Source organism: Molothrus aeneus, chromosome 1 (genome assembly GCF_037042795.1).
Source record: "Molothrus aeneus isolate 106 chromosome 1, BPBGC_Maene_1.0, whole genome shotgun sequence".
Taxonomy (NCBI): Eukaryota; Metazoa; Chordata; class Aves; order Passeriformes; family Icteridae; genus Molothrus; species Molothrus aeneus.
In genome coordinates this window covers 23,229,176-23,250,000 of record NC_089646.1, presented here as the reverse complement: position 1 = coordinate 23,250,000, position 20,825 = coordinate 23,229,176, and the positions used below count along the sequence as shown (strand labels likewise).

The 20,825-nt window shown below is 37.1% G+C and overlaps 1 protein-coding gene across 5 annotated transcripts in view; it reads right to left on the bottom strand.

Moving 5' to 3' along the window:
- Positions 1-20,825, bottom strand: part of CDK14 (cyclin dependent kinase 14) — a 344,883-nt gene that overhangs the window by 81,924 nt on the left and 242,134 nt on the right. For all 5 annotated transcript variants that reach the window (XM_066553161.1, XM_066553153.1, XM_066553178.1 and 2 more), the window contains 2 exons: positions 17,123-17,262; positions 12,961-13,107 (listed from right to left, as the gene is read on the bottom strand). In XM_066553161.1, the coding sequence (XP_066409258.1) occupies positions 12,992-13,107; positions 17,123-17,262 (256 nt within the window). In that variant the 3' untranslated portion in view covers positions 12,961-12,991. The remainder of the gene's footprint in view (positions 1-12,960; positions 13,108-17,122; positions 17,263-20,825) is intronic.

Genomic DNA, 20,825 nt, shown 5'->3' with positions numbered 1-20,825 from the left:
CTATATCAAATTTGTGGATCTATATGGTTTTTAATGGCAGGAAAAACACACTAAGAGCCAAGCTGATAGGCTGTTGCTGAAACTCTTAATGATCTGTTTTATCATCGTGGTCTGGGATTTTGATTTCTTAGGGGAGGAGGTTTGGGGGTGGGGGATGTTTGTTTAACTTCTGTGCATTATTGTGATCACAACACACAGTGGATTAACAACAGAAATTTAAAACAGAGCATCTCTCAATAGACATGAGCTGAAAATGTTGATGTTTGTTAGCAAGAAGCTGTGCTTGTTTCCATGAAAATAAAATGGATGAGAAACACCACATAGATAAGAAGCTTTGCAGATCTCACCTTTTTTCTCACCTGCTTTTTTGCCCAGTGTTGCTTCCTCCAGTCCAGACCCTGAAGATGTTTTTCCTAACTCTGATGATTCTATGAGGGCCCATGTGTTTACACTGCATTTTGTTTTCTCCCTTCCTTCCCCAGGAATTCATGGGAAGAGAATTCAGTTTCTCAATCAGTCTGCTCCATTGAGGCACATTTCAAACATCTTTCTAAATCCCTAGGTGTGCTACAGTTTCTCTGCCCTCCATTTAGGCATCTGGATGGAGAGATGCCTGTCCTGCTGTCTGGTGACAGGAGCAGTGCTGTGACTCATTAGCAATTCTACTTTCTATACCACACAAGCTGGTACAGAACATTGTTTTCCAGAAAATTTGGAGATGATTTTGGGGAGAGGAGGACAGCCTACACAGAGAAAAGCAACTCCAGGACTTGACAATTCAGAAAATCTCAGCTTTTATGTCATCTGAGGAAAGATGGCAAGGGTTAATGATGCAAAAGCAATGCTCCAGCTACTAAGAAAATCAAAATCAAAACATTCGCGCAAAGTCCCTGGTCAAGGATTTTGACAGGATCAGGTCAAGAAATCGTCAATATGCTCAATCTATCTAAATGCACCTCCTTAAAGATTTAGTAATAGATGTAAATAATTTCTGGGATATTTACTATAGTAAATATTAAATAATAGTAATATAGTCTTTAGTAAAAAGACTCAACATGGTGGAGAGGCAAAATCTTAGAAAATCGTTTTTAGAGATATATCCTTTTACTGCAGCCCAAATGAAAAAGAAGATTAAAAAGTGAATGATATCAAAGTCAAGAACTACACACATACATTTTAAAAGTGGTATGACCCAATCTCAGGTTCAATTTATGGATTGATTTATACAGCTCTATTTAATTTGAAATATAATACATAAAGCAAAAGTTGAAATGCTACCGATTGAACCAGATTTCATCAACACCTGCTCACATTACATGGAGTTATTTAGATGACCTCAGGGCTCACTCAATTTTTCCAGCACTCTCAACATATCCACCTTCTAAAAAGACAAAGGCAATTCATAGAGAAAGTGTTTTTATACACAAGTAATGATAAAAGGAGTCACTGATGGAATATGGACCATGTGTTAGAGCGTCTTCTCACCCAAAAAGTGATTCACAAAGATTGGTAATGTCACAGAACACACACTAGCAAGTTCCAGCGATTCCTCAAAAATTTGGGGGAGAAAACATATGAAAATCAGATCATGAATATGTGATTTCCCCACTCATTGCTTCTGCCTGACCTTCCCTAGATAGTCAAGGAACAAACCAGTATTTATTTAGAATAGAGAAATCAGGATTTGAGTGAATGACAAACAACTGCAGGAATAGTAGGTTTTGAGGGTCAGTAAAGAATTTACTACTAATGCTTTCCTGACTACTATTCTTCAGTTGAATTATCAAGTTCCTAGAAGCTAAGAAAATATTTCTGTCAGTTTTGAAAAACAAGAAGCTGGTTAAAAAATGAAGAGTAATGGTTAAATTATTTCTTCTGTTTCAGACTAGAATTCTTCTTTCTTGGCAGAAAATGTAAATATGTGGGAAATATTAGTTGTTTAACTGCTTTTTCTAATTTTGAGTGATACCTTCTTTGGTCATGAACCTAGGACATACACAGGTCTCTAACCTGTGTCACACATAGTTCTAGAAAAGAGCTTATCTGCACCGGCCAGATTTCCTAGTCATAACACCCTTCTCATGTCCAAGCAGCTGTTGCCAGATGCAGACAGACACTACAGCCACCACAGATCCCTCAAATATACCTCAGGGTTAAAGTCTAGCAGGTCTGCCCAGTGCTTTCTGATCCTTACCCTTTGTCCATGGAGCTAACGGACTTGGAGATGTCCCAGTTTACTCTCTTTTCCCAACAGAAGCCTTATTTTCAAACTCCATACAAATAACTTAAATGTCTATCAGTCCCACAAACAAAGTACCAGAGCAGACATTAAGTAATGAATACTTTTTGAACTTTTCAAATTTGTTTCCAGTTTTTTCTTAAATGCTTAAATACTAGTTGGGCATCTGCAGAGCTGCCCAAGGTGGGAAAAATTCTACCACAGAATCTGCACAGAGGATATTTTATTCTGATATTTTGCTCTCTTTATTCAGCTTTGCAAAGGACTGAGCCTGTGTGTTCATTAGGGCAGACTACAGCAGCCAGTGTTCACAGTGCCTATCTGAAAGAACTTAACACTAAAAAGGTATCTGGAAGGTAAAGAATGCCCTTTTTATGGTGCTTTAGTAACTTCTTTTTTTGCAAACTATCAGGCTGTTAATCTGAGCTTTTTACATGAAATACCAAACAGAAAACACTCATTTGTAAGCCTCTGTACAAATATTTTGATTAAGAAACTCCTTTTAAAAATCTGATTCTGATTCACATTCAGTGGAGAAAGGGAAATTCAACAGCCTGTGGTTACTCAATAAAGCAAATGCTAGCTACTCCATTACCAACTTAAAAACTTTGATAGAAGAAAATGAAAGCTGAAAAAAGCCAAGGATCTGAACAGTAAGCAAACATTCCTCAGGACCCAACCAAGAGACTGCTTAAGCATGAGCTCCAAACTTCTGAGAAAAGTATGAGTTTAATATATAAAAGACAAAATTCCTTAACAAGAAGGGATACAGTTTGAAAAATAGTTCTCAGGAGCCCTTTCAGCTTTTAAGTCCCATTTTCTCAGTCTGAGATGGTATTGTTGTGTCTATGTTAGTTTTGATAAGGGAGCCAGCTCTACTCCCATTGAAGTCCATGGAATACTCCCATTGTCTTCAGGAGGAGCAGAGCTAGACAAAAAGCTGCACAAAGATACCATGATAAAGCAGTCTGGCAGGTACCATGACCTCATCTTATTTTCCAAACATTTCTGAAAAAAACTTGGGGGGGGGGGGGGGGGGGGGAAGAGAAAAATCTATGCAGCCATTTCTACTGATATGCAATATGCCTTTTATACTAAAATACAGACCAGTGAAGCAAGTGAATGGTTAGCAATATTAATAGCCAGGAGCTTGTTAAACTGCCTGGGATGAAGAGTTTGCCTGAAATTTTACCACTACAGGATATCTTGGAGAAGACTAAGCATTTTGTAATGCTGATATTTTATATGTGCATTCTATAAGTCCCTGATAGGCAGCAGACCCTGTAGTCTTCATTTCAGATTAAATTTATACAGTAAGCCTGAATGCTTTATTTATTTTTAAATCCATACTTTCTAAGGGTATGTAGGTTTTCTTGGAAATAAAATTATATAATGAAACCGAAATTGCATTCTGATTTTATGCAGTCCAACTAAGCATTAAAAATGAGTCCTTTTATAATTCAACTTGCAAGAGGAACATGTCTTTTTTACAACAGCAGCTTGCAGTAAACCCCCAACCCCACTTCATCCAGAAGACAAACCACTGCCCCATGTTAATAATGAATGCAGCTCATATCTGCTGTGTTCTGTTAAATTGCTAAAATTGCCCAGATAAACCATTTGAGAGTATGTCAGGTTAAATTAATACAACATGACCTGATCACTTCCACAGCTGGGAAGAAAGAAGTTGGCATTTTTAAATCCAGAGCTCAACCTGGAGATTATGCTAAATTGCTTCATTCATAGTCCACACTCCTCCACACATGTCAGGAGGACAGCATTTGTCCCCTCTAGTGATAAACAAATTATACATGAAATCAATTCCACTTCACAATAATTTTCCCTATTGGGTATTATCTTTCCTCCTCTGCTCCCTCCAGTTAAGCTTGCATCCTGTAACTTGCTAATGAGCTGGGGGCTTTCTGTTCCAGGTGGCACCCCCTGCCTCGAAGTCATGACATTTCCCATTTCGAATGCTGCTGGCATTTTTTGACAGCTCCTGCTAACCAGCCTTTTTGACCTGCACTAAGAGGAACTCATCTGATCGAATGCTCTAACCTGCCAATCACACCAGCAAATGATCTTCACAGTCACTCCCAAGGCAGGAGGGGAAAAAAAGGGGAGAGTGGGAGAGGGGGAGCGAGAGAGGCAGCTCGGGAGAGTGATGGAGCAGGCGAGCAGGCAGCCTCTGCAGAGACCTAATGAGAGTACTTTAAGTCTCTGAGACAGCTGAAACATTGAAAAACTGGTGGGAAAATTAGGACAGAACGGAATGCCTGGTGCTGTTATTACTGCTTTCTTAACACCCTGAGACCATTTTGAAAGCAATACCTCTGAGATGTGCCATTTTCAAAAGAACAGAAGTTAATTTTACCATATAAATAGAAAACAGATATATTTTTCCCTGCCACTATCAATATGCAAACCTCATAATTCTGCTCTGCCAAATGGCGTTCTTTACAGAATTAATTAGGAGCTGTAAGCTCGTTAAATGAGAAGCTTCACCTAGGGATGATTATGAATATTTTTTGTTGTTGATGTAAGCCATAAATAGCACTTTTAACCTAATTTAAAGCTGGCAACATTTACACCTCTGTATCGACAAATGTTTGCACACAGATACATAAAACAACAAATACAGTATCTGCAGAGTCTAGATGTCACTTCATGGGCTGAAACCAAGCATAGTCATGATGATGACTCAGTTGTTTTGATTTTGCTCCTTTTATGATGTGACAGATTACTCAGTGCTGAATCTTTCAAGCACACAAGGAGAGATTTAATTGTGTGGATTTTATTTCCCTTCAGACTATAAACTAACTATAAGATTTTGGTACACGTGTAATGCACAGACTGAACAAGAAAGGTATTAAAAGCAATTGTAAAATAAAAATTTCAGGGAGAAAACTTAAATAAAAAGGTTGTGATTTTACTGTTACAATAAAAAAGTCAGAAAATATAGTGCATGATTAGACTTTATATTAATATCAAAAGAGGGTTGCAGAAGTGGCTGTACAGAACTAAAATCTAGGTTACTAATGGCAGAGAATGATCGCCCATAATTACTCATTCAAAATACATATATGGCCCAAAACAACATTAATAATTTATAACAGACCAAAAAATTATGAAAATACCCAATTTTGTTTCCACTTCTTAAAATATCCAAAGATGCAGTTCCAGGGCTATTCTTCTACATTAGATATCTTTATTAAATGAGTATTTAGTATTTTTTGAGTTTTCCTCCTGAGACTTAACAGTTAACACTGGGACGATGTGGGAAAAACATCCATCCTCATCCCACTTATGGGGAAGAATAAATAAATATAATTTATTAGCTGACTTGTAAACTATTGCTACATTTTAAGGCAAGAATCTTCCCACAACTAGAGGTATTCAGTGCACATTTACTTTAATGGGTGGTGCCCTAATACCCAATATTGCAGTGGTCGGTTTACTTTGTTTATTTCCTGGATAATCAGGCAATACAAGCTACAGATGAAAAATGGCACCACAAAGCTTGTCCTCCACAGAAAATATTCTGGTATATGGAAATACAAAATTTCATCTTTTTGTTTGCGATTTGGCTGAAAGTAAAATGCTCTGTGAACTCTGAATGCTGCAAATGGTGCCTGAGAGGCAATGCCTCTCATTAGCTTTGCTGTCTCTCTGGGTTATGGGCTGTGTGTCAGCATTGGAAGCCTCTGCTTTGTCTGGAAACCTCAGTTTCTCCCCTCCAGTGGTTCCACATTCCTCTTAGACAAAGCCTAACTGAGGAGTCACGTGAGGAAATAATCCTAAAGGAGAGGTGACTGTCCATGGGAGAGCAGGGAGAGTGGAGCCCCGCCTTTGCCTCCCTCCCAGTCATTGTCATCGAGACATTGTCCTCGGCGCATTCAAATGTCATCCCAGACTATCAGCCCACTGGAACTCACACGGCCTTTCATGCCCAGACACTTCTTAAGCATGAACAGACCACAAAGACTGTCTAGTGGGAATTGCTTGCTATCCTAATATTAATAATGCAATATAGCACACTTATGGCACAGAGGATTCCGCCTTTTGTCTCCTAAATTTATGAGCAAACAAACAGCACTGCAACTGAGCACATGAGTTCATGCAAATATCACTAATATCTTTCCTACCGCATAAATGACTGTAAAATTACAAACCTCTACACTAAAAATTATTTGAAAGTGAATCTTCACAGTGCTGAAGGCAAGTTATCATGCATTAGAAATGAACTGAAAATAGGCTCCATACTGTGCCATAGTAAAAGGAAATACAGTATTGTCCTTCCAAAAAGTTATCCATAATAGTAGTAATACTTTGTTTTCCTTCTGCCAGCTCTGAAGTTGATTTGGCCATGACAAATTACAATTTAAAAAATTAATGTCAATAAATATGTAGGCACTACTTTCACACCAAATGACATAGAGTATATAACTGCAGGGAAGAAATCAATATCTCCTAGCAATGGAGGTTTTAAATACTTGTCCTACCAAGTGGAGTAAGTAACAATAAAATGTGAAGACCTCCCCTCTCTGTTCTGCTTCCTTCTTTCCTTCTTCTTTCCTAAAGAGACTCCCATTATTTTAGAAATCCTGATCATGCCTACTTGTTTCAGTGTGCTTATTTCCAGGCATAGATGCTCTCCTGGGCTTTCAGTCTCCAGGCTGGACAGGCTTTCATCAGGACTGCTGTTCAGCTTTCTTAGTGAGACCATCCTTCCCAATTCACTTTCCATACCTCTGTGCATTATGTTACTGACTCTTTTTATAAAGAAAATCAAGAGACTGTGCATTCTACTACTTACAAGGAGTGCAATTGAGTGACTGCATTTCACATGACGAGACAAGGTGACCTGTTAGAGTACTGACACAAAAACACCAACAGACATATTGTCTGAGCCTTATGAGCTCCTTGATTGGGTGGTGGATTTCCTTTACTGGGGCATACCTGGGGACCTGAGGGACAGTTCTTCCATCCTCAGTCCCCACATGTCACTTAGGTCAGATGGGCAGTTTATACAAAAACAGCCTTGCACTGGACAGCTATTTGCTTAGTCCAGTCCATTTCCCCCACTGTGCAGAGTCCAGAGATATGAGGGGATTTTCTTTATGGTTGAAGAGAGGGCAAAATTCAGTCTAAAACTTTCATTTTATATCAATAGAAATAAGATAATAGATATCACAAGGAAAATGTAGACCAATGCCTGGAGTTTTTCCCTTGTGTGTTATATTTAGGGTATATTCCAGCAGTGTGGTGATCTTATTCTTCAGTATTAAGTAAAGCACAGCTGGAACAGTCTCATAAAGCCATTATGTTGTTAACATAAGAAAATAATAGCACTGAAAGTACTAGAGAGCCAAAAAATATCTTGGATTCTGCAGTTATCTTTCACAGCTTAATACTAATTTAACATTTTACAAAATTGATGTTACAATTTCAACTCTGCTTAGTACTGTCATTACGGGACTCAAACCCAAATTGCTTTCAGCTGCCCTCCACAACTGCATCTTATTAGCCTTTTCAGGAAAGCCAATTTATGCAAATCCAGTATTAGTTAAATAATTAAACTGACCCTCAACATTCATGTATAGACACTGTCTGGCACTAAAAGATGCAAGCGAAATTTAAACCTCCCATCTTCAGTGCTTAGGCTTCCATCTTTTCAACTGCAGCAGCACAATGACTGTTTATACACATCTATCTGAATCCATCTATTAAAAAAATGCATTAAAAAATTAAATTGGCTACTGCTGTGCTTTTATAGCTCTGCTTTTCTCTCCCAATCTGGTTTTACACTGAATTTTGAGATTTCACACATATAAAGCACTACTGGCTACTTTGAGCTTTTGATTAAATCAACAGTGACAAAATCTGGCTGATCTGCAGTCTCTCAGTCTAGAATTTCTCTTTTATGCAGACCTTTCTCCACTGTAATTACTACAGTTTTATCCCCTGAAACTGCACAGAAGAAGACTTAGATGCACAGTATATAGTTTTCCACAGTGTTTTAGCAACATTGGGGTACCCAGAACAGAGTAAATTCAGGGGAGTAGTGAATGAAAATTACTTTTCAGTACTGACTGCTGGACACACACACTGCTGGACTACAGCTTCCCTATGGCTTGACCAGGGCAAGGCAGGCAAAAATTATGTTTGCACACAGCAGGGCTGAAGAGACACTCTTAAACAATTTATAAATGCAAAACTGAGGATGACAAACAAAAATGAAACTATTTGGATGGGGATGCAACAACAGTCGCCCCTCTAGCTTGCAAAGAGAAAAAGGTAATTTTCCATAATGATTCTGTGCTGCTGAACACTCCCAGTGATAAGCAACCAAATAACCAGCACTTTTTTGCCATTAGAGTGGTAACTGTCACCTCTGCAGCTTTATTCTGCTTTGCACAGCTGAGCTGGCCTGAATGACGCCATCCTCCCCTCGATTGGCTGGGCTGGTGTCAGTTGCTGGCTTAAATGGACACAGAAGAAAGAATTCAGCACCCTGTGACTGACATTCAGGATTGCTGGGATGCATGTGCATGTGGTGAAGCAATACAAATAAAGGCCACTTTTTGTTTTGCTTCAGTGAATTGTCAAAGAGATTTAGAAAGCCAGGGGATCTCATTATGGTAATACAGGTTAAATACTTTAAAAGCATATGGTGTTACCATCCTGAATGAAGCTGTCCCTGCTGGCTCCAGGAAGCAGACAATAGGCCAGAAACACATCTCGTGTCTCTGGCCCACCAATGGGAACTGGGGATTAAAAATCACCACAAGAAAACATCACGTGCTATCTGGTATCAGGTAATGCCTTGTCTTTTCAATTACTATTTGACTCATCCTTTCCAGAGAGGAACAAGCTTTAGCCATGTATTCCACTAGCCAAATGAAAACAGAGCTCTAGAGTTTCTTGTCTCAATAAAACAGATCTCTAAAGATGGATGACTTTAGTATATACAGTATAACTCAACAAGACATGTAGAGATGAGGAATGCTTCCACAGAGATGCTTCTTCCCCATGGAGAAAAAAAAATCAATGGAGACCATCAGGCACAAAATAAAAACATTTTGCTTTATCACAAAACTTTAAAGATCTGTATATATGGTCAAAAGGCCCCATCTAATTCAGTGCTGACAGATTTTTCTGTGTGTGGTGATGCTCATTATCACATATTTGCTAATTTTCTCCAGTAGAGAGCAGCCTCAGCATTGACCTTGCTAAGTGCAAATGTCAGGTTTCTCCCCATGGGCCCTGGAATAAATGTGTTGTCTCTTCTTGGAGCCCAAGACAATGACACAGTGTGGCCTACAAAGACCCCATTAGTAGTCCAACTCTGACAGATGTTATCTAACATCTCCTAGGCTACTGCTTTTTCAAGTGGTAAGTTGATTTGTGAGTTGTAGACAGGCAGCTGAAGCACTACAGTATTTTAAAGACAGCAGAAATTCTCAGAGATGCACCAGTTTCTGAGGGCTTAAGACCAGCTCTAATCAGTGATGGAGCCAATTACAAATTTACTGCCTTTAGTCCCTCTCCGTCACCAATCTGCTAGAGACTGTTGCTCCCAAAGTCAGCAGATGATGTCTCAGCCATTCCTCCCCTAATATTTTTGCCTTCCAAACCCTAAAGAAACATGGATTTAATTCAGTGGGACACTATCAGGGCAGTAACATCTAGCAAGTGTGTGAGAGAAGAGCAGGAGGTGATAACTTCTTATCACAGAAAGATTTGGCACAACACCTTTATTGGGTCTCTCAATTTTATTTCCTATTTTACCCCCAAACCAGGGAAATTAGGGGGGAGGGAGGAAGAGAAGAAAGACATAAGACTAGAATTTTCTTCAGTACCAGGTTCTGGAGGTGGTTGAAGATGGTTCCTTCTTCATGCTTTTTTGTGGGTTTCTCTAAAAAATTCCTTTACAATGTATAAATGCATAAAAATATATAAAAAAATAAAACCCTTCATTTAGACACATGTTAGAGGATTTAGTGAGCACCTATCTACAGATTTTTCTCTTTCACAGCTTCCTGAAGGATACTGGAATACCTCAAAATTCCAGCCCTTCCTAACTTCCCTGCCACCTCTATATATGCGTAAAGTCAACCCACAAAATTGAGTGAAACACATATGTACCTACTTTGTCCAGGAGACAAGCCAGAAATATTTGTTTGCTATGGTTGTTGGGTTTTTTAAAATAATCAGATCTGTTTCCTTGCAATATTTGCCCCTTCTATTTTTTATTTATCCCACAAGTTGGGATGTTATGTGATCATGCTTGCTGACATTTTAACATCTTGTACTGTTTGCCTCCATCTCTCTAACTCTACTTGCCTTGTTCACCTGTCAACTTCATGGCCCTGGAGAGCTACTGCTATCTTTCCTTTTGCTATTCATGCATCCTTTTGCTTCACTGAGCCTTGTGAATGGAGACTCTGAGAGAATATATTGTAATAAATACCCCTTCCCTAATGCTACGCTCCTGCTGACTGCAGCTCTAATCTTCTGCTAGAGTGACTGACTCACAACTTATCCATTTTACTGACTGAACATCCTGCTTGCCAGTCACTACTCTACTGCTTGAAATCACAGCCACCTGCCATTCACCAGATCTTCTTTTCACATTACCAAAACTCCAGTCTCTTTTCCCAAATCCTTTCATTTTCCACACTGACTCACACCTCTACTTGCTTGGTAGTCTCAGCCCTTTAAAGGTTTCCACCCATTCTAATAATTCCTCACTCAAATCCATATCTCATGTCCACAGCTCTCCTACTTCCCTATGAATTTTAGTTTCATGTCATTAATCTCCAGCTCTCCACATGGTACAAGGACCTCTCTTTGGTCCTAATACTTTTCCAGGATTACCTGCCAGTCCCCATCTCATGGCACAAGTCAAATACTACAGCAGGGAGCTGATATGTTATTGCACTGTAAGCACCTAACACAACAAAGTCCCAAGCCACAGTGGAAAAATGTAATCAATATGTACACATCACAACATTTGCCAAGTGGTTTCAGACCTTTCACAATGAACATGCTATTCTGTATTAAAACTGTGGTTGAGCAGCCATAACAGCACAGTGATATAAGTAGAGGGTAGATTTGGTTTTCTCTTTCTGTTCACATATAAAAATTTAAACCAGTAATTTGTACCTGCTTAAATATATTTCAGTAAGAATTATCCAATGGTTCTTTTGCACTATTTTACATGCACATTTGCAAAAACATTGCATTGCGTATTTTATAAACAAAAAAATTGCATTTATTTGGAAGCAACAGAAAGGAGATTCTGTACATAAGCTTCTACACAAAAGGTCTTTAGCACAGATGGGCACATTCTAAATATACTTTAGATGGATGATAAGTCACGTTAGAACAGACAAGGTTGAAGAGAAGTCTGCAGGGACACAGCCCCAGGAAAAAGTAGGGATTAGCTTGTCAATAAGGATGTAAACAGACTGCTCTGAGGCAGCCTCATTTCTGACATTCGAGAATCTTAAATGGTTTGTTGGTGAAGAGCTTGTGCAAAAACTGGGGCAGGCTGTCAGCACCGAAATCTATTCATTCCAGTTTTTCAGTAGTTACTGCCTGTCAGGCAAAGACTCTACAACATCACAGGGTTAAAAAACCCAGTTTTACATAAGCATACAACAGTAAACCCAAATGTAATTCATTAGAGAAAGTTATGTCTGATATTGTATAAAGCAGACTTAGCTAAATATAGACATCATGTGAATATCAACTACATTTATAGGAGACCATATCTTCAAATAGGTATATGAGCAGCATGTGCATTTATCTCAGCTCCCAGAACTTCTGTAACAAACTGTTGAAATGGCCTCAACATGCAAAAGCAACCTTGTCTTTAAAAACAAACAAGAAAAAAAAAAAAAGGCAGGCCTTGATTTTTTGAATGAAAAGAATCTGCTCTTAAGGTGTTTCGTGAAAGACTGTGGTATGAAACGATTTAGAGAAGCATAATAAGCAAAGCAGCTATATAAAGAAATACTGCTAATCTGGAAGAGTCTGCCAAGTGTTAAATCCCTCTCAACAAACACTGGGCTGCTGCATATGGGCAGAAGACAATTAATGCCAGGATATAACTCCACCTTCCCCTTGCTGTAATTTGGTGAGTGGCCTCTCTGTTCACCTGGCCTTCCCAGGTTCTGCTCTGCTCTTAAAATACCAGAAGTCATATTACAAACTATTTCACTGCTGAATAACAGTGGTTGAACAAAACTAGTATTAGTTGGTCCAGTGACACAGATCATAATCACTAACATGACAGCACCTCTTTATCATGAACATCCTTCTGCTACCAAGACTTGCAACCTACTAAATAACAGAATCATAGAATGGTTAGGGTTGTGAGGGACCTTAAATCCTAGAATTTCTCCTCCTTGCTCCAAAATTTAACAACAGAACTTGCAAGAGGTATTTTCTCTGTTCCTATTTTACCAGGGGGAAAAAAGTATCAGTCCAAATTAAAGGCAAACTATTATTTAATATACCAGCACCAGCTTCTGCAGTTTTCAAATGGTCAGTGTCACTCATTCCTGAGTGCTTATACTCTTCATGTGGACTGTAAAACTGCAAAACCAGAGTATCAGCCTGCACATGGACATGCAGTTGAGTTTTGTATTTTGTTTCTCTAAAGATAACTGAAGAACATTTTCAAAGATATCTTTCCAATGATCACTTCTTACCTGCATTATCAGTTGTGAACACAGGTATTCTTCAATGTTTGCTGTTTGATACACCTTTGCCATAACTATTGTTTTTTCCAAAGGCTCTCATGCTTTCTCCAGTCTCTGGCTGTAATCTTACATTCGGGACAGTAAAAATAGAAGACACTGTAAAAAAGAGTGTCAGTTCAGAAACTTTGGTTTCTTTTTGCAGTAAAAGCAGTAATTTAAAAATATTTAATATATATGATAAACACAACACATTAAATACATATACCACCTATTTCTGCCAGTAAGCACTGCACAAAATCTGAATGGAAAGAAGCTGAATGCGTTATGATGGAAATTGTATGGTGCAAACATTCTTAGCTGCATACAACTTCAAAAAACACCCATTTCCAAATTGTGTGTGTTTATTTGTCCTCTACACCACCATACAATTAATAACTTCCCCTTTCAAATTCCTGCTGAGAGAACTTAGAAATAGGAAGGTAAAACATGCAGCAAGGTTTTTCAATAATTTGATATCACATATTACATCTTCAGAATCAGTAGAACTGAACTAGTTTGACTTTCTTTTTTTGAATTACCAAAGACAACTAGGCTTGTCAAAAATATCCCAAGAACTCAAAAATCTTTTGCATGAAGCAATTCCCTTTTTCATGGGCTAGAAAAACCTTGATGACTTCAATGTCACACCAAGCAACCAGTTATTGGGACACATGATGATAATAATCACAGTCCAAATGCAAATGGTTAAGAACTAACATATTGATAATATGAAAACTCATTTTTACTTAGGATGCCTCAGTCTGATGAGGAAAAATCAATGGCTTTTAATATATCCTGAAAACAAACCTCCATTGAACAATGTCCTCATGAGAGCTGCCACTGCATGATTCCATAGGGAAATGCTAAAGAACTAATCAGGGCCATTAGAGTTTTCTTTTTTGCACTAACAACTGGCATATCTGTAAATTTCTGGAACTACTTTTTTCATCTATATGTCTTTAAAAGACCTGGCTATTGCTTTAGGCACAGACCTTCCCACTGCAGTTTGACATCTCAACTTGCATTTCTTATTCTGTTATCCTCGGTGACACACATTGTTAATGACAGATATTTTATGCAAATAAATGAATATGAGCTCTCAAATATAAAAGTAGAAAAGCAGGAGGAATGATTTTTTTTAAAATAGAAAATAACAAGTACCCATATTTAGTAAAAGGGATTCATCTACAGATTACTGCTCAATTTTCAGATGAATGAAAGCTATGCTGCATCATAAATTGCATTGTATTCCTAGACAAGGTGTTTTTAGCAGAACTGCATTGCTCTTATGTTTTTAATGTACTATTTTTAAAAACTGAAAGTGGCTACCTTTTAGACAGAGCTTATCTGGAAATTGAACTTCCAACCCAACTGAAATTATGCCTTGACTTGAATCTGAACCAAGTAAGACAAGCAAAATTGTGCTTTTCACATAAACTAACTTTGCACACATTTTTAAAATAAACCCTAATAAAAAATATACTGTAAAGTATTACAGAGAATACAAATACATAGTACTAAAGGTCAAAACCAGAATAGAAAGTCAAACACTTCATTTTTACTTTTTCAGTGTAGGCAGAATCACCATACTGTTGTGAAATATTGTGATTCTGAGGAAACAATTTTCTGATAGAAAATCACTTGACTGATTCACCCCATTTGCTTTTCTACCCACATATGAGTCTTTCCCTTGTTTTAAGTGCTAAATCCCAAAGTTTACAATTCAGCATTAGACAAAAATATATTCCACGATGAATACTACTCACTACAGAGATTTGCAAAATCGCTGGTGGTGTCCAAATTAGAAAGCACTAATTTTTTTCTACATAAAGACTCAATATGTTTATAACTATATTTAATTAACTATCAATAGTGTTTCTTGATGTAAAATATTAGCAAAAAGAACTAGAATCACAAAAACTGGTAATTTCACTACACAGTAAACATTTTCTCAACTCTCCAAAGTATTGACTTCTTTGTTTTGTAAATATGTTTACAAGTATATCCAAGTCATACTAAATAGAAATGATTGTAGTATTTGATACTGGGATTGTCCTTTCTTGCATGTGGATTTATGCTTCATAATGATTATCTCCTAGACACAGAAATAGTCTTTCTGTAACTCAAAATTTTACTGGAGGCATTTAGAAGAACCTTGCTTTAAAATATAATGATTTTTCATCTTTATTCTCCCCCCTTCAAAAGGTTTCACTGCTCCTGATGTTTAACGTTATGCAAAGACGTGTTTCTGCCAATGAATATCGCCTTATGGTTATGCTTCTGCAAATAACCTGCTGTGAGCTGATAAAAGGATTAATGCAGCCAAAATTCTTAATCTGTGAAATTACAAATTAAATTCTCATATTAAAAATACCACCCTGAGGTATTTTTTGTGGTTTTAATTCCCCTCTGGTGTTCTGCATACATTGTGCTTGTTAATGACTAGGACAAGACTGTCTCTGTTGGCAGCCTGCTGCAGAGTGATAATGTGTAGGCATTTACTTCACTGATAGAACTGGATTTAACCACTGTCTGATAAACTAAGTGGCAAGTGGGTAATAAGTCCATATTAACAGAAAAGTGCTACTGCAGAATTCAGAATTCAAAATCCTGGCTAGACTAAATCACACAGTCATAAGGATTGAGATGTCACCACTGCAGAGTGATTTTTGTTTTCCATTTGGTGGAAATTGGATAAATGAACTGGCATTCTTGATGTTTCATTAGTTCTGAAGAAAAGAATCTCTGCATCAGTTTCTGCAAAGGCAGACTTTCAACAGCAGCTGCCTTAACTTACACTGAACATTTAAATTTTCTGCTTATCAAGTACCACAGCCAGCAAACTGAGTGCTGGGTCACCATGGCAGAGAAGGAAACTGGGAATCTTTTTGCAGTGGCAGAACACAGTCTGTGACAGTGATGGACATAAATTATTGGTGATATTTTGGTTTAATCTTCATATTCTAAAAATGGGAGAGTGCTCTTTAGAGCAGAGCTGGGAATAGGTACTTGGACAGCCAAGTACAGAACCAGCTCAAAATGTGACTACTACAGCTGTTGAGGATGGAAAAGATAAACTTTAGGAAGACAAAAGTTTTTGTACCGACACGACTGTAAACAAATTCTACTGTGGATGAATATTCAAAAGGAGAGCTTGGTTTTTAGAAGCAAACTTTTAAATCAGCCATAGTTACACACATTGTTGCATCTCTGAACTTTCTGCCTTGAGGTACTGGATATAGATATTTTGCTAATGGATGCATGTTTGAAAACAGAAAAGAACATACAATGCTGTAATGCAAGCGTCTCTTCACCCTATTGAGTTCAAGCAAAATGCCGACTGTTATTCCCTTGTGAAACCTTTTTATAATAATAGAATCTTCTCTGAATAAAAAATATCATTCATGATACTATTTTTTTCCCTAGAATAAATAGCTGTGTGCTTTTAATGATGAAAAACAACATGCAGACATATAATATAAATTATTTTAAATTACTAAAAAGATAATTGGCAGCATACGTTATGATAGGAACGCTTCTGCCAAGCCAACTGGAATGCATTCTGTTTAATAAAGGAAGCAAAAGGATGTATGAAAATAGTGAAAGCATTCTTAGCTAAGAATATCATCTGCTATCCTCTTTGTACAGTTAATTCAGCAAATTAACTGATTGTTTACTTTGTGTTTCCCAGACTTCTGAATGCCAAGTCCTTTCTTAAAGAAGGCTACTGTTAGAACACACAGAGATTCTGTGAATCAAACACAGCTTGATTTTTATCCTGTGTGCTGCAGCTAGTTAAGAATTACTGTATGTTATAAGTGAAAAGCACTAAATATGTAAATTGCATTTTTCCTTTTGCTTATGACAATTCAGAGAATTCTATTGGCTCCACACATAATCAAATACAAAGATAGCAGGCTGCAGACTGCAGAGCAGAGATAGCAAAAAAAAAAAAGAATCCATTTTGTCCAAGCTAACTACGTAATTCCAATCTACACAATTGCAGTCACGTATTTTGTGTGTGGCTGTGTGTGTCCATGAGGCTGTCTGTATGTGGAGGCTAGCATACACACATGCATCTGCCTGAACTAGAATCTTTGTTTCTGATCCATTTGGAGGTGGTTATACTCACTATCAGTTAACTCCCATAGCCGTGGGGGCAGATCACTGAAGTACTCGTGGCTCAGAGCTGCCTGTGCTGACAATCTGTTCTTTGGGAAACACTGAAGTAGTTTGGAAGCTAGATCTTCTGCATGGTTCACACAGCTCAGCCTGAAACACAAACAAGAAGGTTTTTCTGGAAAACAGTGTCATTATTCTGTTTACTAATTCCATCTCCAGTCAGCACAGTTGAAACACCAAGTCTTAATAGCCAGGAGTGCTACCAGGAAAAGTGTTCCTTAGGTTAGGGATTTGATTAATCATTTCTGTATTGACAGCTCAAAATTCATACAAATTTTACAACTACAGAGCATAAAATACACCATATCACATATGCCCTGCCTAGTATGCTAAAGCATCGTGAGCAACAGCATCTTGAAAGCAACTGTTTTGATTCATCCATTTACATTTTATTGAGCATACTGACAAACTGAAAATTTACAGTGCTGGAAACAAATTCTTATTATCATCTGAACACATAAAATCCAAGCTTACAATAACAGCAACATTCACACAACTTAAATAAGTATAAAATTTTAAAATCCAGTGATGCTTAACATGCAACAAACACATTCATCATGTTTTACAAAGACATTTGTCTTTCAGGGAGTACTGACTTCTTATTTGTTCATATATTCACATAGCAGGGAATTGACTTCTCATTAAGTGTTAATGCAATGCAAACATTAAATTTAAGTGAGTTATCTTTTCTAAGCTTCCTACAGAAACTGAGAAAACTTACTGTTTCACTGGGAGCTAAATCCTTGGGAATATTATAAGAAAATATAATCTAAAAAGTAATAGACTTGAAGTGGAGACAGTGAAATGGTAATCAGCAAGATGTGGCCTGGGTCTAATAAGCTACAGCTGCCTCCTAAATGTCCAAGGCCAGCATGCTTTTTGTAATATGCAGTCAAAAAAACACCTGCTGAATCTTGTTGACATCATGTTGCTATTATTACTAGGAAACTTCATAGATTCAACCATGCCTTTGCTCAGTAAAGATGTCTTACTGGGTAAATGCCAAATTTTATAAAAGGTTTTTTCAATGCACTGGTTTCCCAAAACCAGTAGATAGTAGACTGCAGTCCAAAATAACTCAGCCTTTGAAAAAGATTATGTTTTCCTCTAAAATCAATAATCCTACAGCATGTTTCATGCAAATATTCATTTTTGTCAGCTCAAGCTGACTTTCCAGAAAAAAAATCAAGAAGATGGATTAAGCAGCATTACTCTTTTATTGGGTTGACATGGCATGATTTATATGGAACAGTATGGGCACAGGTGAAAATTGTTTCTTCAACAAAGAATAGACAACACTGCAAACACTAAATAAATATAAAAGATTACTACAGTGAGAAATTTAAGTTACAACTTTTTGTCCATGTCCATACCATCATCAGTGTGAAAAAACCTCTAATTTTAGATATTAATTTTAAATTAAAAAAAAAAAGTCAAAAGCATCTATCCTAAATTATGTATGGGCGTATGCATGATATGCTGATATCTGCAATCATTCAAAAAATATGCCACTGGCTGTCTTTTTAATTTCTAGCAACTGTGTGCTAGATGGAAATTTGAATACTGTGCCTATCTGATCTTTTCTTGAGAACTGGCTGGATATATGTCCAGAAAGTACCCAGGGATGAATTGCTCAGGAGTGCTGACCACTTTAAGGCATTGTATCTCATCACTCATAATCTCACTGAATTCCCAGGATTAGATTTGAAAATTGCTATTTCAGGTTTAACAGATGATGAACTCCGGTGTTTATGATGGGCACATCTTTTTCTGTTTTCATTTTCAGTTTGTGACAAAAGAAAAACACCTTGAATGAAAGATTCATTGCTTATAAATTACATTATAAATTAGAATAATTCCAGACTATTTAAACTACCAGATTGTTGAAAATGTTCGGTAGACTTTTGTGACAATTACAGAGAATTTCATTACAGAACACAGCAAGATACCAAGACAAAAGTTGTTATTAACAAAGAAAAGGAAAAGGAGTGACAAATATTCAATGAGAATTGGTGTTAATTCTTCTACACATACAAAATTTCCATGGAATGGTGATTATATTGAATCTGTGAGGCCTGAGGCCTAATTCCCCCTGCACCAATGAATCATTCAGAGATTGTGTCAAACCATTTCAAAAAAATGTAATTTTTCCCTACAGAGGTAGCTGCAAGATTTTAGGAACTATAGTAAACCTGCTCTGTCTTGAATGGGAACTAATGTTAATTTTCTGAATGTTAATTCAGAAAAATGCAGTCACTTAAGTAGTGAAATATTACCCTCCAATATAAGAATTACACCATTCCTTAGCTGATCCATACATACAGTGGAGATGCTAATTACGAGAGGCAAAGCAAAGTCAAAGAAAATAACATTCAAACACCAACAGATTCTGACTTGCAGGTGAAATTTTGGATGCCATCTGCAGCTCCTTGAACAAAGTGATGCTGACATTTTGACTTCATAATGGTCACCAGTGTACCTGGCATACTGCTAAGATCTTTTTGCAAGAAATTCAGAAAAACTAATATCAATTGAACAGGTTTTGAATAGGAACAGTGTAGAAAGCCAGTCACCTTCCCAGTTTAGACAAAAAAAAGATACATATTCACTGAAATCAGTTGAGAAACCAAAGATAAACATAAAATAATCAGCACATTATATATTTAATATAATATAAATCCAACAAAAATATCTAGGGCTGAAAAATAATCACCTCAAGTAATTAAATAATTATGAATAAATCAGTCATAATTCGAACCAGTCTTATAATTAATAAATAGAAGACTAAATTCATTGCACAGTCTGCAAAAATATTTCAATCTGCTATAATTATTAGATCTATGATTCCCTGATCATTTCCTGCTATAATTATTAGATCTATATTCCCAAGTAGTGCTGGGGCTGTGGGGTTGGTGCTAGTTGTTTGTCAGTGCTTTGAAGATTCCAGTTGCTACATTATTAGGATTATGTTTCCAAGCATTTATAGATTTCAAACTCTGAAGGGACCATAACGATCAAGTGTCACCTCTTGTGTAATACAGGCCAAAGATCATCTGAGTAACTCATGGATCAAATCACCACTTTCCCCTAGCTCAGCTATATCTTTAAAGTTCTACATTAAAATTCTAATTTTGTTTATGGAGCTTTGCCCAACAATGAAAAAATTCTCCAAAACTCATGTCTTCTGCAAAGGTCATTTCTGGAAATCAATGGCCACTGCAAAAAGCACATGCATGTGGGCTCCTAAGGTTGTCAGTATTAAAAACCAATGCCTTTATGGAATGCATGACTAATTTTGCTGCTTTGTTTAAAGACAAGTTGTTCTTTACTTGTGAAAAATGTACTGTATGATCATGTATTAAAGTTACATCTGCTACATCAGAATTGTTTAGAAAACCCTATTTAGTGCATAACCTCAGTGGTCGGAACAATGGAACGATTGCTTTGTTTCTCTCTTTTTTTTTTCCTTTTCTCCAATATTCTCTTTAAAATATCCTCCTTAAAACATTAACTATTTGTCTGATTTAAGTTTGAAACCTGATTCCTCAATAGAGACAAAGGCTAAATTTTCTGATGGGGCTCAGTAGTTAAATACCTAATACAGAAGTTAACAAAAAGAACTGAAGAAAAAAGATTTCATTTTTAAATACACC